General features: G+C 41.8%; 1 protein-coding gene across 1 annotated transcript in view; it reads right to left on the bottom strand.

The window, feature by feature from the left end:
• DNAH8 (dynein axonemal heavy chain 8) overlaps nucleotides 1-19,867 on the bottom strand; it is a 318,214-nt gene that overhangs the window by 23,357 nt on the left and 274,990 nt on the right. The window contains exons 86-88 of the mRNA XM_024766073.1: nucleotides 19,072-19,188; nucleotides 17,119-17,220; nucleotides 11,215-11,375 (exon numbers count right to left, since the gene is read on the bottom strand). Coding sequence (XP_024621841.1) covers nucleotides 11,215-11,375; nucleotides 17,119-17,220; nucleotides 19,072-19,188 — 380 coding nt within the window. The remainder of the gene's footprint in view (nucleotides 1-11,214; nucleotides 11,376-17,118; nucleotides 17,221-19,071; nucleotides 19,189-19,867) is intronic.

The raw sequence follows: 19,867 nt of genomic DNA, 5'->3' as shown, positions 1-19,867 counted from the left end.
TTTTTTCCTTTCATCATTTTAAATATGTCCTGCCACTCCCTTCTGGCTTGCAGAGTTTCTGCTGAAAGATCAGCTGTTAACCTTATGGGGATTCCCTTGTGTGTTATTTGTTGTTTTTCCCTTGCTGCTTTTAATATTTGTTCTTTGTATTTAATTTTTGATAGTTTGATTAATATGTGTCTTGGTGTGTTTCTCCTTGGATTTGTCCTCTATGGGACTCTCTGTGCTTCCTGGACTTGATTGACTATTTCCTTTCCCATATAAGGGAATTTTTCCACTAAAATCTCTTCAAATATTTTCTCAGTCCCTTTCTTTTTCTCTTCTTCTTCTGGGACCCCTATAATTCGAATGTTGGTGTGTTTAATGTTGTCCCAGAGGTCTCTGAGACTGTCCTCAATTCCTTTCATTCTTTTTTCTTTATTCTGCTCTGCGTTAGTTATTCCCACTGTTTTATCTTCCAGGTCGCTTATCCTTTCTTTTTCCTCAGTTATTCTGCTATTGATTTCTTCTAGAGAATTTTTAATTTCATTTATTCTGTTTTTCATCATTGTTTGTTATCTCTGTAGTTCTTCTAGGTCCTTGTTAATCATTTCTTGTATTTCCTCCATTCTATTTCCAAGATTTTGGATCATCTTTATTATCATTACTCTGAATTCTTTTTCAGGTAGACTACCTATTTCCTCTTCATTTGTTTGGTCTGGTGGGTTTTTATCTTGCTCCTTCATCTGCTGTGTATTTCTCTGTCTTCTCATTTTGCTTAACTTACTTTGTTTGGGGTCTCCTTTTCCCAGGCTGCAGGTTCGTAGTTCCTGTTGTTTTTGGTGTCTGCCCCCAGTGCGTAAGGTTGGTTCAGTGGGTTGTGTGGGTTTCCTGGTGGAGGGGACTGGTGCCTGTGTTCTGGTGGATGACGCTGGATCTTTCTTTCTGGTGGGCAGGACTGCATCTGGCAGTGTGTTTTGTGATGTCTGTGAACTTATTATGATTTTAGGCAGCCTCTCTGTTCATGGGTGGGGTTGTGTTCCTGTTTTGCTAGTTGTTTGACATGGGGTGTCCAGCACTGGAGCTTGCTGGTCGTTGAGTGGAGATGGGTCTTAGCATTGAGATGGGCATCTCTGAGAGAGCTCTTGCTGACTGATATTATGAGGGGTTGGGAGGCCTCTGGTGGACCACCAATGTCCTGAACTCGGCTCTCCCACCTCAGAGGCTCAGGCCTGACACGTGGCCAGAGCACCAAGACCCTGTCAGCCACACAGCTTGGCCTTCTAAAAATGCCTCAAACATCCACTGCATAGAAGTATGATTTTCTCCTCTTGTAATTCACTCAGGAAAGTTTCTAGAGATCCAGTGGTGTGGGCATGTCAAGTTCTCCCTTTTACAGCCATGAATAAGTTGCTGTATCTGGTCCTCCCTTTCCAGTCCTTGCAGACTGGCTCTATTAGGTCACTCTTCTGACGCTCCGCAAGGCTGCTTACCGCTGCAGTCAGCACCTCATTTCCCACCTTGTCCTGTGCAGTTAGGATGCCTGGCACCTCACAGGGCAAAGCCTGCAGCCATCCTTGTTTGCTGCATCATGGAACTGAAACACTAGCTCTTCTCCGTTCTCAAGCCGGCTGAGTTCCCAACCTGAGATGCTTCTGTCTTCAGCATTTTTATCAACTGATTGGCAGGTCGAATCATTTTTACTGATTGATTGGCATCAGAATTCAAACCTGCCTGTCCAGACAACTGCATCCTCTCCAAAAGTCATAGCTAAGGTAACTGCAACTGCCACCAGGCTTTACATGCTGGATTTTGGGTCGGATATGGTGATTATGAGGGTCCTGTGTCAGAGCAGTAAATGGTTGTAACCCAACCAGAGTTGGGGTATTAACTCCACATGACCTTTAAACATATGAATTACACAATAAGGGCAATAAGGTAAAAGGTGATTTTTAACAAATGAAAATTGATTTTGTGTAATTTTACATATAATTTTAATTTTTAAATTAATTTGTGGTGAGTAGCCTCTATTCAGATGTTGTGGTTTTAGAGTATCCCAAAAGGCATTTATTTTAAAAGTTGAAAGATGAAGATGTCAAGCACATACACAGTTGAACACATGAATAGAAAGCAAAACATTCTGGTAAAATGGCACCAAAGGCACTGGAACCCATTCCTAAATTTTGAAGTATGGTGTTATCCCAGTTTTAAAAAGTCATACGAAGTACAGGAAAAATGCAAATAACTCTAAGCGGGGAAAATCCTATGAAAATAGATGATGGGACAACAAAATGAAGTCATCAAAGGTGAAGGATCCACATGCTGTTATATGCATTTTTCAGAAATCTAATTTCTATGTGATTCATAATATTCCATGATCTCATTGTAGCTTTAGATACAGTGAAGATAGAATATACGGGTGAATTGCTGTATTAGACAAGATGTAGGTGTCACTGTCATTGACATCTTACTAAGTATCATGAAATACAACATTAAATCTCTGACTTTATCATGAACTCCAAGTACCCACATTTCCATTGACTCCTAGGGCTCTCTGTTTCCTAAGTCAAACAAACCCCAAGACTAACTCATTGTTTTAATTCTCTCTTTCCCTTCATCTGAACTGTTTCTTGCCCCATCTCCTTTAACAATGTCTTCGCCGAACTGCCCAGCTGCCCAGCTTACGAATTCAGAGATAGCTTCCTCCTGATGTCATATTCCCAGCGCTTCTTGGTTTCCAAGTCCTACTTCCAAATCATTTCTAGCATCCATCTAGAAAATTTCAGCATCTTCATCCCACTGCCTTCAGAACTGCCCCAAACCCTTTCCCATGACACCCAAAATCTTCAAAAGCCAATCCCTGCATTTGCATCAGCCTCAAGGTCAAGTGACACCTCTCTTCAAGCCCCTCCCCCCACCATGCTCTAGGCACATTGGACTCGGTTCTCCACACACATCATACACTTTTACATCCTCATACCCTTCCTTGGATTGTCCCTTTGTGTAGGTGTCCTAATCTGTCTTTTTCTCTCACTGAGCTTAATTGTTTTATTTATTTATTTTTAATTGTAGATATTGTAGGTGTACAACTTGATGATTTGATATACGAACACATCCTTCCTGCTCATTATCTTCCTCTGTCCTTGCACTCTGTCCTTCTTGCTGCTGTTCCCCCACCCTCATACTGCAGTCACTTCCTCCCCACCCCTTCTCTAGCCTGAGAACTCCAGCACATCCTTTAAGGTACGACTGTCTCACTAGCTTACTTTGATCCCTGAGCTGGAATTTATTACTCCTTTGCCTTTGCTCTCACAGCAGAGTGTATAATCCCTCCTGATTTTAGAGTTTACCATATCGAATTGCACAACTATCTGTCACTCATGTATCTTCCCTAATAGACAATGAGCTCCAAGGGTAAGGACTGCCTCTTACTGATATTTGTATCCAAGCTGGCTAGAGAGTATGTTCTCAATAAATATTTGTTTATTGAATTGAGGCCAGCTGGCTTGGATTTTTTTTGTTTTTTTTTTGTTTTTTTTGGCGGTACGTGGGCCTCTCACTGTTGTGGTGTCTCCCATTGCGGAGCACAGGCTCTGGATGCTCCGGACGCGCAGGCTCAGCGGCCATGGCTCACGGGCCCAGCCGCTCCGCGGCACGTGGGAGCCTCCCGGACCGGGGCACAAACCTGCGTCCACTGCATCGGCAGGCGGACCCTCAACCACTGCGCCACCAGGTAAGCCCGGCTTGGATTTTATTAAACCTCAAATATAAAGGAGAGCAATTCTCCAATATTTAAAGGGCATGAAAATTTAATTATTTGTTCCTTCTTATGGTAAAAGTATAGTATGTTATCATTACTATCCATTTCCTGGCACCTTGCCATATACAAAGGGAAATATATATGTATACTCCTCAAAACACAGGCGGATCAGATAGATATAATTTAAATATGATTATATTTAAACACAGATCTTTAAAATCTAAAGAGAAGAAAACGGCAGTAAATTCCCATTCATACTAAGGAAATCCTAGCTCATTCTTTACACCTGTTCTAGCTACAAATAAAAAAGGGGAAAGACCCCATATCTGGGATTCTCAGGAGCTCTCTCGGCTCACCTCCATCTTGAATCTTTTCTGGAAACACGCTCTGCACCAGTGACTGGGTGCCAACAGCGCACACCAGCATGGAAACGACATGCTTGCTCTTGGCTGGCACTGATCACGTTCACCAGCGCTTCAGGGAGGGGTTGATGGATATGCTGCTGCTAGATTTCACCTAAGGAATCATTTTCATGAGGGTGATTTTATTTTTTATGAGGTGATCTGAAAACAGTCCTCAAGCTATGGATGGGGGCACGAAGCCCTGAAAAGCTGACCCATTTTGCATAAGAACTGGACAAGCTCTCCAGATCGTTGTTCCACCACATATTTTATTAGGCACAGAATGCCAGGGCTGTACAGCTTACCTTTCTTTTTTCCACAAGGTGGTTTTCTGTTTGCAAAGATAGGAAAGGCAGAAGCCTAGTTAGCTAGCTGTAATGGAGAATTGTGAGTATCTCTATGTGCCTCAAAGTCCAAGGGCCTTCAAGAAAACAGTCCCCATAGACACTCTGAGATGAGGAGCAGGAACTATAATACTCCATGAGCTTTGGTCCCGAGATACTTCTAGAAGAAAATCTCTCTTTGGGGTAAATATGGGAAGTGGCTCATATTGGACCTGCAGCTTTGTGGTTTGGGGGAGATGTCTAAGTCATCTCTGTTGGGTGGGATAGTTGGGGTCAAGAACAATAAAATGGGGATTCCCTGGTGGCGCAGTGGTTGAGAGTCCACCTGCCGATGCAGGGGACACGGGTTCGTGCCCCGGTCCAGGAGGATCCCACATGCCGCGGAGCAACTAGGCCCGTGAGCCATGGCCGCTGAGTCTGCACATCCGTAGCCTGTGCTCCGCAATGGGAGAGGCCACAACAGTGAGAGGCCCGCGTACTACAAAAAAAAAAAGAATAATAAAATGCAAACTAACTAAAAAACAGAACGGTGTATAAAATAAGCAATTAACCATCTAATGAGATATTAGTGCACTGTCATATCCAAGCCAGCCTAGATTTATTTACCTCTTCACACATGAAATATCAATGGGCATAATTTTCTTAATAAAAATCTGGAGCTCAAAAGTCAGCTAACACTAAAAGGAATACAATTAAATTCATCCTGCATAGAGATGAATATAAAAGTTTAATAAGACACTCGCTAAATTTCAGAAGGTAGAAAAATATGCATAACTGCTAATGACTAAAAGTGAAAATAAATAACTGTTTTCGACATTGAGGTAGTTGAATGTGCAGAGTCCTTGGTACCTTATAAATCTAGATAACAAAATGTGAATAAACTATGCATTTTTATGGTCCCTGTCAGCAAGGTATCTAAGCTCTTGGGAGAGATTCTACTTATTTTAAAGCATTTATTCAGATGGATTCCTCCCCCTCTACTTCAGGGATTCTGCATTCTTAAGCAAGGATGGAGGAGAAGGACTTGTGGTCCCATTCCCCAGATTTCCCTCTTCTCTCAAATTTATGGATGCTAACTTCAGAGTGCAGATTCTGATCAGCAGAAACAGAGGGTTCTCTACCACGGCCCAGTTATATCTGGTGGGCCTGACTGGAAGCAAGAGTGTTATTGAATGGGGTGGACAGTCAGGAAAATTAATAAGGATTCTTCTAGCTGACGACATTCACACAGATTTAGCCAGTGAATCTTAGAGAGGTCACCCCCCTCTCTGGCTTCAACTGTTATCTCTGCACAAATGTGCTCAAACCTCTCACCTGGGCTCCAGTCCACGTGATACACTCTATCCCCACTCAGATACATCCCACTCTTTCTTTCCCAACTCAACAACACAAACGGGACTCTGTAATTCCCCCTCAAATGCACTCCTGTTCCCAACTCCTCCACCATCCCAGCTTCCAGACCAGAAATAACAAGGAATCCTTCAGTTCTTTCATTTCACATGGAAGTTGGAGAGTCACTTCTCCTTGGAGTGGGAAGGGTGTAGCTGGGAGGAGAGCAGGGGTAGGTTTTACCTGGGAAGCTTCGTCCGTTATTGCTTACTGCCCCCTGGTGGCTGGTGGGAGAACAGCGAGGCGCTGGAGCACAGGCCTCCGAGTAGGCGGGCTCAACTGCCAGGAAGAGGGAGGCTAGGGTTACAGTCACCACGTACTTGAGAGACCAGAGGAAAGAAGAATGAAACCTAGGACAAAACTCACTCAGAGGCCAAGAAAATGACCAAACATGGAGCTTCTGAACAAAGGCTACTACCTGAGCAGAAACCAGAAACAGGGCAAGGTCCCTGGAAAGAGGGGAAGCCTCAGTAAGACCCTAGGACAGACCAAGGGGGAAGTTAAGAATGAAGAGAGATCAGAGGAAGGTCACAGGTCTTACAGGCCAGCTAGTTATTTCTAGCAGAAATAATCCTCATTTGAAGCAGAGGTACAGCACTTTTTACTCGACCTCACTTGGTGTGATGAGAGATTGCAAGATCCCAACACTCTACTTTGGGAAAAGACAGCTTATGGCATCTGTAGCATGCCTGCCAGTGACAGCATGTAAGTCTTTGGACAGAGCTGTGAAGAGAGACTTGCCAAAAGACAAAGAAGGCTCGCTGTGCCCCTCTCTATCCAGCAGGCAACAACAACAAATAGATGAAAACCACAGGAGATTCTCAGCCATTGCTCTATATTCACTAAAGCCTATCAGCCCCCTTGCGGGACTGGTCCTGCAGCTTCACTCTAGCCTCCACCCCGTCATCATCCTTAATCTCTGCCGGTATCATTGCACACCTGGGTTTATTCACAGGGTCTCCAAGATGGTATCTTAGTCCAAAGAGTCCTTAAGTATAGGAAAATGTGCTCAATTTCACTTAAAATAAGAGGAAGTAAGTTAAAACTATGCCGAGATGCCATTTCTCACTTGTCATATTGGTGAAAAATAAGCTTCACCAACACTCTGTTGATGAGACCGTGAATCGTGTTGTTGACTGCGTGACACTGTGCGTGTCATATTGTTGGTGAGAGTGCAAAACAGCAAAGCCTTCTGTAAGGGAAATGGAAAATATTCATTAATCCTTGATCTAGCAATCCCACCCGTAGCAATTTACCCTGAAAAATACATCTCCAATAATATGAGAAACCACAAGCATGAGATTATTGAGGAATTACTGGAGATAGCAAAATATTGGGAACAACCTACATGCCCAGCCACGGGAGAATGGATGAATAAACTATGATGCATATAAACAATGGAAGAGCATGCAGCTGTAAAAAAAAAAAAACATCCAGGCATACCTGTTTTATTGTGCTTCGGTTTACTGCACTTCAAAGATACTGCAGTTTTTACAAATGGAAGGTTTGTGGCAACCCTGTGTCAATCAAGTCTATTAGCGCCATTTTTTCCAAAAGCATTTGCTCATTTCATATCTCTGTGTCACGTTGTGGTAATTCTCACAATATCTCTAACTTTTATTTATTATTATATCTGTTATGGTGATCTGTGATCAGTGACCTTTGATGTTACTACTGCTGAAAGCTCAGATGATAGCATTTTTTAGCAACAAAGTATTTTAAATTAAGATATGTACATTGTTTTTTAGACATCATGCTACTGCACACTTAGTAGGCTTCAGCATAGTGTAAACATAACGTTTACATGCACTGGGAAACTAAAACAACCATGTGGCTCGTTTTATTGCAATATTCTATTTATAGTGGTAGTCTGCGACCAAACCAGTGATATCTCCGAGGTGTGCCTTTAATGAGGAAGATACCTATGAACATATAGATGATTATAGGATGCACTAAGTGAAAACAGTGAGACACAAAATAATGTACATATATAAGAATAAGTTTAATCAGAGAAGCGAGAGAATGCAGAAACAAAGCAAAACAGTCCAACAAGGCTAAATAATAATAGTGTAGTCATTAAGCGTAGTCAAGGACCTTTAGCTCCTCCTCAAGGGCTGTAGATAATATTCTGAGCTGTATCCTGTGAGCTGTCTTATAGATACTGAAACCCCTACCAGGTGGAAGAAGTTAACTACATGATGACGAAACTGTAGCCATGATATAAGCTGCCACAATTCCGAGAAATGAAAACAAACCGACCCTGGAACTGAAGATTAACCGTACTTCATCAAGATGACGCTGGTCAGACCACTGCATGACCAATTTCAAGATGACTATCAGAGCTGACTGTGCTGTTTCTGCATGTAGTCCCCTCCCTCTGTCTATAAAAGCTCTTGCCCACTGATTGTCAGTGGGGGGAGTCGGCCTTTGGATAGGAGTCTGCCCTCCCCACTGGCTGCCAGCATCCGAAATAAAGCAAACTTTCCTTTCCACCCACTTGCTTCTTTATTGGCTTTTGAGTGGCGAGAAGCTGGACCCCACTTTCAGTAACATCAGTGTAATTTGGAGCAAATGAGTAAACATATTGAAGCTGCTGGGAACCAGGGTTCTCCCCGAGGGAGAAAGGAGATAATGAGGGAGGACAAGGAAGAACCCTGAGGTGTACAATTGGTATTGGAGTTACAGTATGAGCTCATAATGTTTTAAAAAATACGTATTTCCTAGCTCTGTCCACTCAGAGGGTCTATAAACACACACACACACACACACACACACACACACAGATGTGGTTATGTATGGATATAGCTGTAGATATATAAATATACAGAGATGTAAATATAGAACAAGAAAAAGCTAATGGAACAAAATGTTAACAACTGGTGAACCAAGGTGAAGGGTATACAGGTGTTCACTGTACTTGCAACTTTTCTGAGGGTTTATAATAGTTGAAGATAAAAATCAAGGGAAAAAAATAGTTTGTCTTTATCATTTCCTCCCATCTGGATTACAAGTTGGTTGCCCTTCTCTGGGCTTTTTCTAGCTCTGGTTTCTCTCTCTTGAGAGCTGGTGACCAGAACTGCCTACAGTAATCCAGGCACAGGAATGCCATCCCTGTAAGTCAGGGTGAGGGGCTTCCAGTCTTGTTTCATATACTCCTTGGTAGGATCCTGTAGTACCAGACAGGATCAGATTCTCCAGGTATCAGCTATGGTGACTCCTCGGGCTCTTGCCAAGGATGGAATCAAAGTTTAGAGCCCTCATATGTGAACCACTCCAATCGCTAATTTACAAGTGCATTAAAACTTATTAGCCATTTTTCTGCCCACTTGCGTGAACTCATGAAATCTTTCCATGGACTATCCCCATTTATTAGATTCTCCGCAGCCTAGGAGAATTTAGTATTGCTGATGCACTCAACAAATATTCCCTGAATATCAGGCACTATTTAGCACTGAAGGTACAGTAGTGAAAAAAGACAAAAGTTTCAGACATAATGGAGTTTATGTTAGTGATGGTAGGTAGATGACAGCAAATAAATAAGTAAAGAGTTGGTGATACAATTGATAGGAACAAAGCAGGCAAGGAGGATGGAGTCTGGGGTGGGGGTTAGGGAGTGGTTTGCAATTTTTAAATAAGACCGCCAGGGAAGACGTCATTGAAAAGGTGACATTTAAGCAAAGACCGGAAGAGGTGAAAAGGTGAGCCACAGTGATACCTGGGGGAAGGATGTTCCAGGAAGTACAAGTATCCTGTGGTGGGAGCCGTCTGGCCTGACTAACAGGAAGCTAGCGGAAGCTGGAGCTGAGTGGCGAGAGTGAGGGAGAGGGGAGAAGGAGACCAGGCCATGAGGGGCGGGGCAGATGGTATTACTGGGCCTTGTAGGTCACCTGTAGGTCATTGTCAGCTTTTGCCCTTGACTTGAAGACAGGAGCCTCAGGAGGGTTCTGGGCAGAGAAGTGACGTGGTCTGACTCACATTTCTAAAGTCTTAGCTAAAGTAAAACTCCTTCCCTGTGTGTTCTCTTTCAGACAGTGTTGATTCACGAACGGATCTCTGAGGACGCCTTTTTATTTCTTCATTTCAAAAGTCTCCTGCTAACTGATGACAGACTCTTCAAATAATAGCTAGAGCCGGCACCGAAGTACCATCACGGTTCTGTCACGGGGTCTGAAACGAGTGATGGCCATTCGTGGGTCTTTGGGGGTCACGCCCACATCTTTGAAGGTGAAAAGAGGCATGGGAGAGATTAGAGGCCATGGAGAAGTGAGAATGAATGTGGGGGACACATAGGCCAGGAGGCCAAGCCTCGTGCTGGGGCGGGGAGCATGCTCAGGGTGGAGACACAATGCAATGGAAGCAAACAGGACTCTGTGATGTTGGGCGAGGGCAGGGAACCAGAGGGTGGAGATGTCCGTGCCCCACTGCAGCGCTGCTGAAGTGGCCACAGCACGTGAGTGACCAGGAGAGAGGCACAGTGCACTCCTCTCAGCTGTCACAGCTTAGAATCTACCACAGGAGTCTTGGTTTCTTCCGTTTCCTGAAACCAGCCACTCTGCTGGACATAAACTTTGTGGTCTTTGGCCAGTGAGCCCAAGGCATGACCATCCAGGGAGACCCTCAGCTGGGGTTTCTTGGAGCCCTCTCTGTGGAGCTGGGTGGTCTTGTGTTCAGGTAGGGGTCTCTGGAGAGATGAGGGGTGAGATCTCATCCAAAGGAGGGGTCTGAGAAGGGGCCTGGGACTTGGATGCAGGCCTTATCTCTTCCCTCACCACCTCTTACCACAGTGACTGGAGCAGGGACATCACTCTGAGCCTTTCCTCCTGAGCTCCGCGTCTGTGTTCCTGTGTTCCTGTGCTCGCTGCTTCGTGCCCTCCATGGGCAGGTATTTACAGAAGGATGCAGGTGAGCAAGTAAGGGGAGAGGGACCATCAGAACAGAAATACAAGTCCTCCTCCTCTGTCTACCCTCCTGGCCCTTTACGGTTCTTTTTATGACCATTATTCTTTATTAGGTTTTTTGATGTAAAAGGCAGAGAACTGGGACGCTACTGTCTTATCAGACCAATGGCATCAAGACCAGTAACACCAACTGGTTTTATGACACGACAGAGGAGAAACAATCAATGCATAAATTAGAGCTTGTAACATTGTTATCAACTCTGGAGCAGTAGGATTTAGTGACCAGGAGCAGGCCAAGATACGACAAAATTGTAATTGCGAGATAGGAAGTGATAGGAAGTGACACTATTTTTCACAGTCAAATAAAAAGAAGGGAAAGGAGAAAATGAAATGCACAGTCTTTGCCAGGCTAGGTTACAAATTAAAAAATGCCAGGAACTTACGTGATATCGGCATTAGGATGAAGCCCAAAGACTTCGGGGTTATCTAGGGATGGCAATGACTGGATGTATTCAAAATACTGGTCCAAGGTTTTGCACACGGGGATTTTATACCCGGTATAAAAACAGAATGATGGTTCAAACATCTTCTCACTGAACCAGACCTATATGGGAGAGAAAACAGGAGAAATAAAATTGATGAACATCTAAATGAAAACCCAAAACTGCCACTATCAAGGAGGTAGGGTCACCTTATTTCCATCTTAATCATTTTTTATATTGGGTTTGAAAGTATCTTAACAAAACCGCTGATAGTATAGTTAGACATAGATTAAGAAAAGAGAGAGGCCACAACACAAAAACAATGAAACCCGGTCTTTGTTTAACACCAAAGAAGATACTTTCTAAGGGCGAGGAGGAGAGAGCCAGCCTTGCAAGCCCACCCTCTGCTGAAGTAATCTGATGACCCTCGAGCTCACTTTAAAGAGACGTGGGAATGTACTGCAGAAGCAATAACCAGACACATGAGAGCATATCTGGGCATTTTCACCGCCTCCTTTCTCCCCGCAAACAGGGCTCATGCCTGGGGGCTTATGTTGTGCTCAGTGTGGCTCACAGTGGCGCTGAGCACTGCACACAAGCAGGAAAACTTCTTACAAACGTCTCCCTTCCCACCCTGAGCTGGAGAGCTCCCTCTGTTAATTAGGTTATGTCCCTGGACACAAGAACCAGATATATCCAACCATCTTACTGTTTTCCTTAAGACATCCCTTTCTCATTCTATATGAACTGATTATCTGTAAGGTAACAGTGAGAGAACAGATATATATTTGGTGTGAATAGACTTATTCTGAAGAGGAAAAAAAAATGCTGAATGCCTGTGAGCTTCATTTGAGGCAATAACTTCTGTGTCTAACGGAGTGATTTTCCCAGTAGGGAGGGAAATAATGGGATGGTGGGAGGAGCAGAAATGCAGGCAGGATGTCTGAATCACTCAGAGGACTCCACGTGAAAAGAGAGGGGGATCGTGCCTTCCTTCGGTCGGTCACACTTTCTCTGGTATCTTCCCTCCATATCCTTCTTCTTCCAGCTCTTTTTAGGTCCAGTGATTGTTCTGAAATACCCTGTGTACTGGTTTTCTTCATTTTTTACTCATCACAGTTCTATCCTATTCAACTCCTGTCCACAGGCCTTGAGCTTAGAAAAGGAACGGAATGCAAAGATGAGACACACACAGTCCTTTCCTTCAAGGAGCTTGTGACACAGTAGAGAGATAAGCCAGTTACATAATAACCACAAGATAAAGTGCACGAAGGTAAGAGACAGAGGAAATAGAAATAAGCAAAGTACTAAGGAGGCTTAAAGCCAAGAAGAAAGAATAGCCAGATGGATGTCAGGTAAAGCTTTATCTAGGAGGTAAGCCTTGAAGGATAGAATTTTGACAAAGGAACTTGTCAAAGAGACCACACACGCAAAAAAACTGACGCAAAAATGTGAGGCAGGGCTTCCCTGGTGGCACAGTGGTTGAGAGTCTGCCTGCCGATGCAGGGGATACGGGTTCGTGCCCCGGTCCAGGAAGATCCCACATGCCGCGGAGCGGCTGAGCCCGTGAGCCATGGCCGCTGAGCCTGCGTGTCCGGAGCCTGTGCTCCGCAACGGGAGAAGCCACAACAGTGAGAAGCCCGCGTACCGCAAAAAAAAAAAAAAAAAAAAAAAAAAAAAAAAAAATGTGAGGCAGGTTGGGTAAATGATGAAATCACTGTATTTACCCTAAGGTAAATATAATGCAGTGGTAAGAGATCGGACAGAAAAAGGGAAGTGAGGTCACATTGTGGATGACTATGGATATCAGGGTGAGGACTAGTGCTTAACTTAAAAAATGGGGAGCAGTTGAAAGTCATTAAAGAAAAACAGTGCTATGATTTTGGTCATTATTTATAAAGATTAGTTTTTTAGGGATGTGGATGACTAGGGGGGGCAAAGGCCATGGGGTCTTCAGCACACAGACAACAAATGACCACACTGAGTTTTGTGTTGCCAGATGACATATGTGTATAAAAGGAAAATGAAGTTTCCTCTTGTTTTTCCACTACTTTATTTATAAAGTACAAAAGTATAAATTGTAAATCCACAAATAGCTAGACTCAAAAACACAAAAGTAGTTGAGTTTCACCAAATTTGGAGGACGTTTTTGGTATAATCAAAATACAGAGTATGAAGTCTACATGGAATTACTTTGGGAGACTCTAGAAGGTACCCTACAAAAATAAGCAGTCATCCTCCAAGGACAATGAATAAGGTTCTACAATTGGTTTTAAGGGAGACATACCATAAGATGCTGAGAACAGAGAAAACAAATAAGGGTTCAAAGATAAGCCCCAAATTGAAAGTCATAGGGAAAGAGGATCCCATCTGAAGGCACCGGTTTACAACTGAAGTGATCTTCACTCAGGCAATTCTGGATAACATGGTCGGGGTAAAGGGGCAGCAGAGGACAGGCCTTTGCCTCCCTAGTCATTCACATTCTATGTCTATTTGAAGAAATTTATTAAGCTGAATGTTTATGTTTTTCTATACTGGGCTATCTTACATATTTTTTTTAAAGTAGGTTAAAATTTTTTTTTAATTTATTAAGCAAATACTAAGTAAAGGTCAATTCCCTTTCCTCATCTTCCTTGACCTCTCTCAGTTGACATTTCTTCTTTCTCAATACATTAAAATACTCGGGGCCTTGTCCTTAGCTTCTTTTTTTTTTCCCTTCCGTTTCTCTACACTTTCTTCTTAGATGATGATCTCATCTAATATCTTGACTTTAAATGCCATCTGTATAAGACAAATTCCAAATCTTTTTCTCCAGCCCTGAGCTCCACACCTGTAAATCCAACTGCCTTGTTTATCTTCATTCATTCTCTTATTCAACAAATATTTACTGAGCGCCTACTATGTGAAAGATTCCATTCCAGGTGCTGGGAATTTGGTAGTGTTGTAAACAAGCAAAGTGCCTGCCCTTATGGAGCTTACAGTCTTGGACAACTGCACTTGGGTGTCCAGTAAGCATCTCAAAGTTTACATGATCAAAACAGAATTCCTAATTTCTACCCCCAGCCAATAAAACTCATTTTTTCCCTGCAGTTCTTTCCCTTCTTTGTAAATAGTCCCATTCTCCATCTAGCTGCTTAGGTCAAAACTAGGAGTGATCCTTGACCAACCCCCTTCCTTCCCCATCAGCATTCTGCTGGTAGTATCTGTACAATATATCCAGAATCTAACCACCTCTCACAGTCTCCAGTGCCAAAACTCCAATTTTAGGTACTTGTACAGTTATTTGAACACAAAGTATGCTTACTAAGACATCTTTTTTTTTTTTTCTCTTTTGAACCTCAGATACAGAGGTGAGTTTATCATACTCCTGCATTTTATTATTCTCATGACTCTAGACCCTTTTTATTTTAGTTTCTCCCTCTTCAGCCCTGATATCCACTCCCAGCCTCCTTCCCTTTGAGGGCTTCTGTTTAAAGATATTGATGTACAACCTTGAATTCACGTATTTATCCTTGAGAAATACACATGCACCACTTTACAGATCTCATTTTATTTTTTAAAGCTCTGCACTCAACACTATGTTCCTAAGATCTATGCATGATGTCATATGGATCATTTCTTCCAAGTGCTGCATTGTATTCCATGATAGGCATCTATAACATTTAACTCATCTATTCCTCTGTGACAGACTCCCAGGTTGCTTTCCACTTCCCCAAACAATACTATGAATAATATCTTTGTACATGTCCACAGACTTGTCTGAGAATTCCTCTGGGACATACACTCAAGAGTGGGATACACTCAAGAGTGGGATTCTGGATTCTGGTTCAGAGGGTAGTCATATCATACACGCTTTTTTTTTTTTTTTAAATCATCTTAGTTTGGCCATACCGCACGGCATGTGGGATCTTAGTTCCCCAACCAGGGATCGAACCTGCGCCCATCCTGCAGTAGAAGCGTGGAATTTTAGCCACTGGACTGCCAGGGAAGTCCCCATACATGCTTCATATGACTAAGTGCCACCGGACTGCACCCTTGAAGGGTGTGCAATAGTATTACATGTGCTCACCCACTATTGCTTATCTATTCTCTTAGGCTTCTTATCTATTCTTTTAGGCTTCTTCGGCCTCACAGTGGATGCTGTAATGCGCTACCAGATCCTTCTCCAGGACCTAGGCACTCGCTCCCCCAGCTGTCTGGAGTACTGGCTACTGAAGGCTCACAACATTGTCCCTCCCAGGAACTGCCCTGGCAGAAAGGAGCTGCCTCAACCAAGATCATGCCCTGGGGGAAGGGATGACCCACAAGCAGATCTCCATCTCAGAGTCTGTTTCTGGAGAACCCAACCTATGATGGTCACCTGCAGCTCCACACACAATATTGTCATGACATTTTTATACAAATCCACTCGTGGGCTTTTTCTAGAAATGTTCTGGGATGTTTACCCAGGATACTTAGTTTCAGTAAATCTTGCCCAATTGCTTCCCCAGAGATCTGTACCAGATCTGCCTCCACACATCCTTACCAACGCTTATCATCCACCTTTCTCCACATTCAGCTTTAAGAAAAACTTGCAAATACTAGTAAGGGTTGAAAAAAAATTCAGATTTCTGGTCAACCTCCAGTTTACCAAAATACCCTCAAAGCTTATGCCTTGTTGTTGAGGTCTTAATTTTGTTAAAAGGGGAAAAAAATCAAAGAATTAACAACTTAGATCCTAATATAAAGAACTCAGATAACGGTAAAATACTTCTATATCTGATTTTTTTCCGCTCAGGTAATGTATTTTGCTTCTTTAACGTGTAAATGTTTTAGGAATAACTTGAATCTGGTAGATGTACTTATACTATTCACCCTTGATGTGAAAGCCAGAATTGCTAAGAATAATATTCTCTAGAAAATGTTTACCCACATGATATATGCAGATTTTACTGGGAACAGAGGAAAAAATGAACACTTCATCAATTTTCAATTGTCTGTCCTAATGGAAAGAGATGAGAAAACTCAAATTTTGGTTCATTCTCCAATCACTTATCTTGGGGCTTCAAATCGCCCTGAAGCCTTGCAATCAGAGGAAAAGGCAGAGGTATTATGTCCAGTATTTTTATAGGAGGGGAAGTGGGGAGAGACCGTGGACATGAGCAGCTAATCTATACAGGAGAAGATCCATAGACCATTGAGAGTTGACCTTTGCTCTGTCCTGGACCACAAGTAGATTGTTAGTTGGTTTGGTTGGGTTTGGTTTGGTTTGGTTGGCTGATTCTTTTCAGCAGCTCTGCTCTAAATTTTTTTTCCTTTTAAGTTTGGCTTACCTGCTACAAACAAAAAATATTCTTGTTTAATAGGAAGGTGCAATGAGATGTACATCCATGCTTTTTTTTTTTTTCTAAACTGACTTACTCTAGCGAAGCAATTAAGCAGACGTTTATCAAAGTCATCCGTGACTCTGCCCCCATACTGTACTTCTCCGATCATGTACCGAACAGTACTCCACGACACGCCCTTTATTAAAAACAGAAAAGAATTTTTCGTTGTCAACCCAAACAAATAGTTCTAAACATTTTGGATCTTCCTCTAAAAGAAAGGTCTGGAAAAGGAAGCACTAGCTAGACTGCATTTAAAATTACTCATTATCTTATATTAATAACTCTTTTGCTCTTACATGACTGGAACTGCTATGGTTTGTTCACCAAAGAAAAATCTACAGTACTGAACGTTGGTGAATATATTGCTCATTGATTATTTAAAATAGGGGGAAAAGAAGACTATTTTTCAATCTGTGGATGTAATTGTCTGTTCTTGTTTAATAGGAAGGTGCAATGAGATGTACATCCATGCTTTTTTTTTTTTTCTAAACTGACTTACTCTAGCGAAGCAATTAAGCAGACGTTTATCAAAGTCATCCGTGACTCTGCCCCCATACTGTACTTCTCCGATCATGTACCGAACAGTACTCCACGACACGCCCTTTATTAAAAACAGAAAAGAATTTTTCGTTGTCAACCCAAACAAATAGTTCTAAACATTTTGGATCTTCCTCTAAAAGAAAGGTCTGGAAAAGGAAGCACTAGCTAGACTGCATTTAAAATTACTCATTATCTTATATTAATAACTCTTTTGCTCTTACATGACTGGAACTGCTATGGTTTGTTCACCAAAGAAAAATCTACAGTACTGAACGTTGGTGAATATATTGCTCATTGATTATTTAAAATAGGGGGAAAAGAAGACTATTTTTCAATCTGTGGATGTAATTGTCTGTAATACTCATTACAGTAATGCCAAGCTGTTAGAGAAGAAAAAAGTCACGTTTAGTGAAGAAAGGAGAAAAATCAAGTAATCAATGCTCTAATATGCTTTCTTAGTAATATATTTTCTGAAACAGTATAAGAACAACTAGAACATTATTCACAAGATTTTTCTACAGTGCAATCCTTTCCTGTTTCATTATGTGAGCTATGACTACATCAAAATATTTATCAATTTCCATAGCAATCTTACACTAGCAATACATTTCAGATAGTAATAGTTTTTTTATTTTAAAAGATGCTTCAATACATTTGGGGTAGGAGAAGTAAGGATGCTTAATTTTTATTTAATTTCTCTTGGTCAAAATTTTATTTTTCAGCTTCATTGCCTTTCAAAGCAACTATTTCAAGGTAACTGTCATTTGTATATACCAAAATGATAAACAGTCCCAGAATACGAACCCATATGATACAATTTTTCATCAAAATGTCCTACTCAATTTAACATCCCTTTGTAATTTCTAAGAAAAATTATGGTTTGATTCTAGATGTCCCCCCTACCCGGAAATAATTCATCATGGCTCACTGTCATCATACTGATACTGCAGAAGGTATGATTATCTTTGAGATCTACTATGAGAAGGAAAAGAGGGAGAGGCAACAGGAAACTTGTATTTATTGAGCCCTGATTATGTACCATACACTGTGCTTTCACAAATGCTAGCCCATTTATTCCTCACGGAAACCATGGCCATTTTATAGATGAGGAAACAGGCTCTGAGAGGCTCATAAAATTCCTCAAGATCATGGAAAAAACAGATTTCCAACTCCTTGCAACACTTGTGTGAAAGGACAACTGGGTTTGTGTTCTTCGCTCGGTGACCTTGAGGAAGTCCCTTGTCTTCTCTTGTCTAGTACGTCATCAGTAAAATGGGGATCATAGTAACACCTTGGGTATCTACCTCACTGAGTTGTGAAAATAAAAACGAGACCCTGCACATGCGAGCACTTTGAAAACTGTGAAGTGTTACACAAGGATCAGTGACCATTATTCAAATCATTGCTATTTATCTGCATAAGCTTAAGTGTCTGTTAAGATGTGACTTAAGGTACAAAAGAACTTTTACATGGGCTGGGAGATATTCTCATTTCTGAGGATTCTGAGGAAGCATGAGTGAGATAAAGGAAGAAAAGTCTGATTTAAGGTATATATTCTCTTGAAGTACACTGTGGCACTTGGATGTGACATGAAGAAGGCTGTGGTGTTTCTCAACACAATGAGTTCCTTTGTCAGGGCTCTGCCTCTGTTGTGCATGTCCTCAGGAAAGAGAGAGATTGGGTGGAGGGGGACACAAGTGTGAGATGGAGAGTCCCAGTGTGCTCCTATGGGCAGTAGGGGTGTGAGTGGAAATGGCTGGACCAGTAAACAGGTGATTGGAATGATTGGTCTCCTTTGGGAGAGCTGGGGGGAACCTCAGCAGAGCCACTGCATATCCCAGACTGGGAATGTCTGTAGAACTTTGATTTAAGGATGGCAATGAAGACAGAAAAAAGAAACAATTTCACTCACTTTCTTAATATCGCATTCATCAAGGTGATTCTGAATAAACTGAACGCTGGCTGAAAAGTCAGCAGAATTGAATTCATAAGGAATATTCCATCCTAAGGGACCAAATTTGCGTCGCTCCTTAAAAACAACAGAGAAAAGTAATTGAGCAAGAGTTTTAAATTGTATTGCAGCTGATACCTGTTTTTATTATTAAAACATAAAGTACAGTAAAATTAAGGCATGATATTGAAATAAGTTGACATCATAAAAGAACAGTATATGATTTTGGATACAGTAACAAATAGAGATATTACTCCTTGGCTCTAGAAGGCTTTCAAGAGCAAATCTCCAAATATTTGCCAAATTGGAGTTCTTGGGTTTAAAAAGTGTAGGTCTCCATTGTCAACTCAAAAAGTGCAGTAGGTGCTCAATAAAAATCTGTTGAATGAATTAATTTATTCTAAACTGGACTGTTGAAAGTTTCAAATGTTAAATGCAAGGGTTTGAATTTCAGTTTTTTAAGGTGAATGACTTAAGCACTCAAGGGCATTTAGACTTCCTGCTAGTTTCACTTTGTAATCTTGCAGTTTCAGATTTTGCAAACTAAACATTTTCTATGGTAAAACATGACATCTCTCTCTCTTAAAACATTCATATTGCCTTCATTTGTCTCTCCTGTGAAACAGCGGCTGTTTCAAATCACCAAATTACTCATAAATAATCAAATGAGGCTCAGGCCAAATGACTCAATTGCTTTGATATTCTGGAGACCATTTTAAAGGTATGTGAGTGTTAGAACTGATATTTCCAGGCCGTC

The sequence above is a fragment of the Neophocaena asiaeorientalis genome, unplaced genomic scaffold, assembly GCF_003031525.2.
Source record: "Neophocaena asiaeorientalis asiaeorientalis breed wild unplaced genomic scaffold, Neophocaena_asiaeorientalis_V1.1 scaffold46, whole genome shotgun sequence".
NCBI lineage: Eukaryota > Metazoa > Chordata > Mammalia > Artiodactyla > Phocoenidae > Neophocaena > Neophocaena asiaeorientalis.
This window is presented reverse-complemented; position numbering and strand designations above follow the sequence as displayed.